The sequence below is a fragment of the Phalaenopsis equestris genome, unplaced genomic scaffold (genome assembly GCF_001263595.1).
Source record: "Phalaenopsis equestris unplaced genomic scaffold, ASM126359v1 Scaffold232204, whole genome shotgun sequence".
Lineage (NCBI taxonomy): Eukaryota > Viridiplantae > Streptophyta > Magnoliopsida > Asparagales > Orchidaceae > Phalaenopsis > Phalaenopsis equestris.
The window spans coordinates 76-1,069 of record NW_018250172.1 but is presented as its reverse complement, the minus strand read 5'-3'; the positions used below and the strand labels follow the sequence as shown (position 1 = coordinate 1,069).

Here is a 994-nt window from a genome sequence, read left to right as displayed (position 1 = left end):
AATGACTCATTGTTCGCAATACAACTCGTGTTTGGCTCGCTAAGCAAACACACCAAATATAAATAATTTTTTTGAGCTTGATGTATGCACGAGTTGGACGTGCATACTAGTATTTTTAACTTGGAGCCTAGACTAGCTTAAGCTCAGCTAATTTACACTCCGAGAGACCAAAAATGTATGATATTTTAAGTTCTATTTTCCATCAAATATGATGCAGTTGGGGGGACCATCATGGAATGTAGCTCTGGGCCGTAGGGACTCGATGACGGCGAGCCAAAGCGCGGCGAACAGCAATCTCCCAAGCCCGGCCTCGAGCCTTTCGACGCTCGTCTCCTCCTTCGCGGCAAAGAATTTGAGCCCGCGCGACATGACTGCCCTCTCAGGAGCTCACACCATCGGCCAGGCTCGTTGCACGACCTTTCGTTCCCACATCTACAACGACAGCAACATAAACTCCAACTTCGCCACCCTTCGGAAGCAAACCTGCCCATCTTCCGGCGGCGACGACAACTTGGCCCCGCTTGATGTACAGAGCTCGAACCGGTTTGGAATCGATTACTATCAGAACTTGGTGGGTCTCCGCGGGCTTCTGCATTCGGACCAGGAGCTCTTCAATAATGGCAGTCAGGATTCGTTGGTGAGACAGTACAGTGCAAATACCCAATTGTTCTTCAGTGACTTTGCGGCAGCCATGGTGAAGATGGGAGCTCTTAGTCCGCTCACGGGAACTAACGGTCAGATTCGTTTGAACTGCAGAAAGACCAATTGAATAACTTGAAGTTGTCTTTTTGATGAGGTGGTGTGTGTCAAGTCATGTTTTAAAATAATGCTGGTTATTTTTAATTTTGTATTGGTTGGCAAGGTGAGGAATGGATGTCTTGGTGTGAGGGGGAAATGCCCGATCACTAAGTTTTATCATGGCTCTATTATTTTTTAATTAATTATTGTTGAGATTAATTATGCTTTAATTTCAAATTTGTTTTGTATTTTTTTC

The 994-nt window shown here is 45.3% G+C and overlaps 1 protein-coding gene across 1 annotated transcript; it reads left to right on the top strand.

Moving 5' to 3' along the window:
* The first annotated feature begins 208 nt into the window (after positions 1 to 208).
* Positions 209 to 769, top strand: LOC110038216 (peroxidase P7-like). The gene has a single exon (XM_020742987.1). The coding sequence runs from the start codon at positions 209 to 211 to the stop codon at positions 767 to 769; it is 561 nt and encodes a 186-aa protein (XP_020598646.1).
* Positions 770 to 994: the final 225 nt, after the last annotated feature.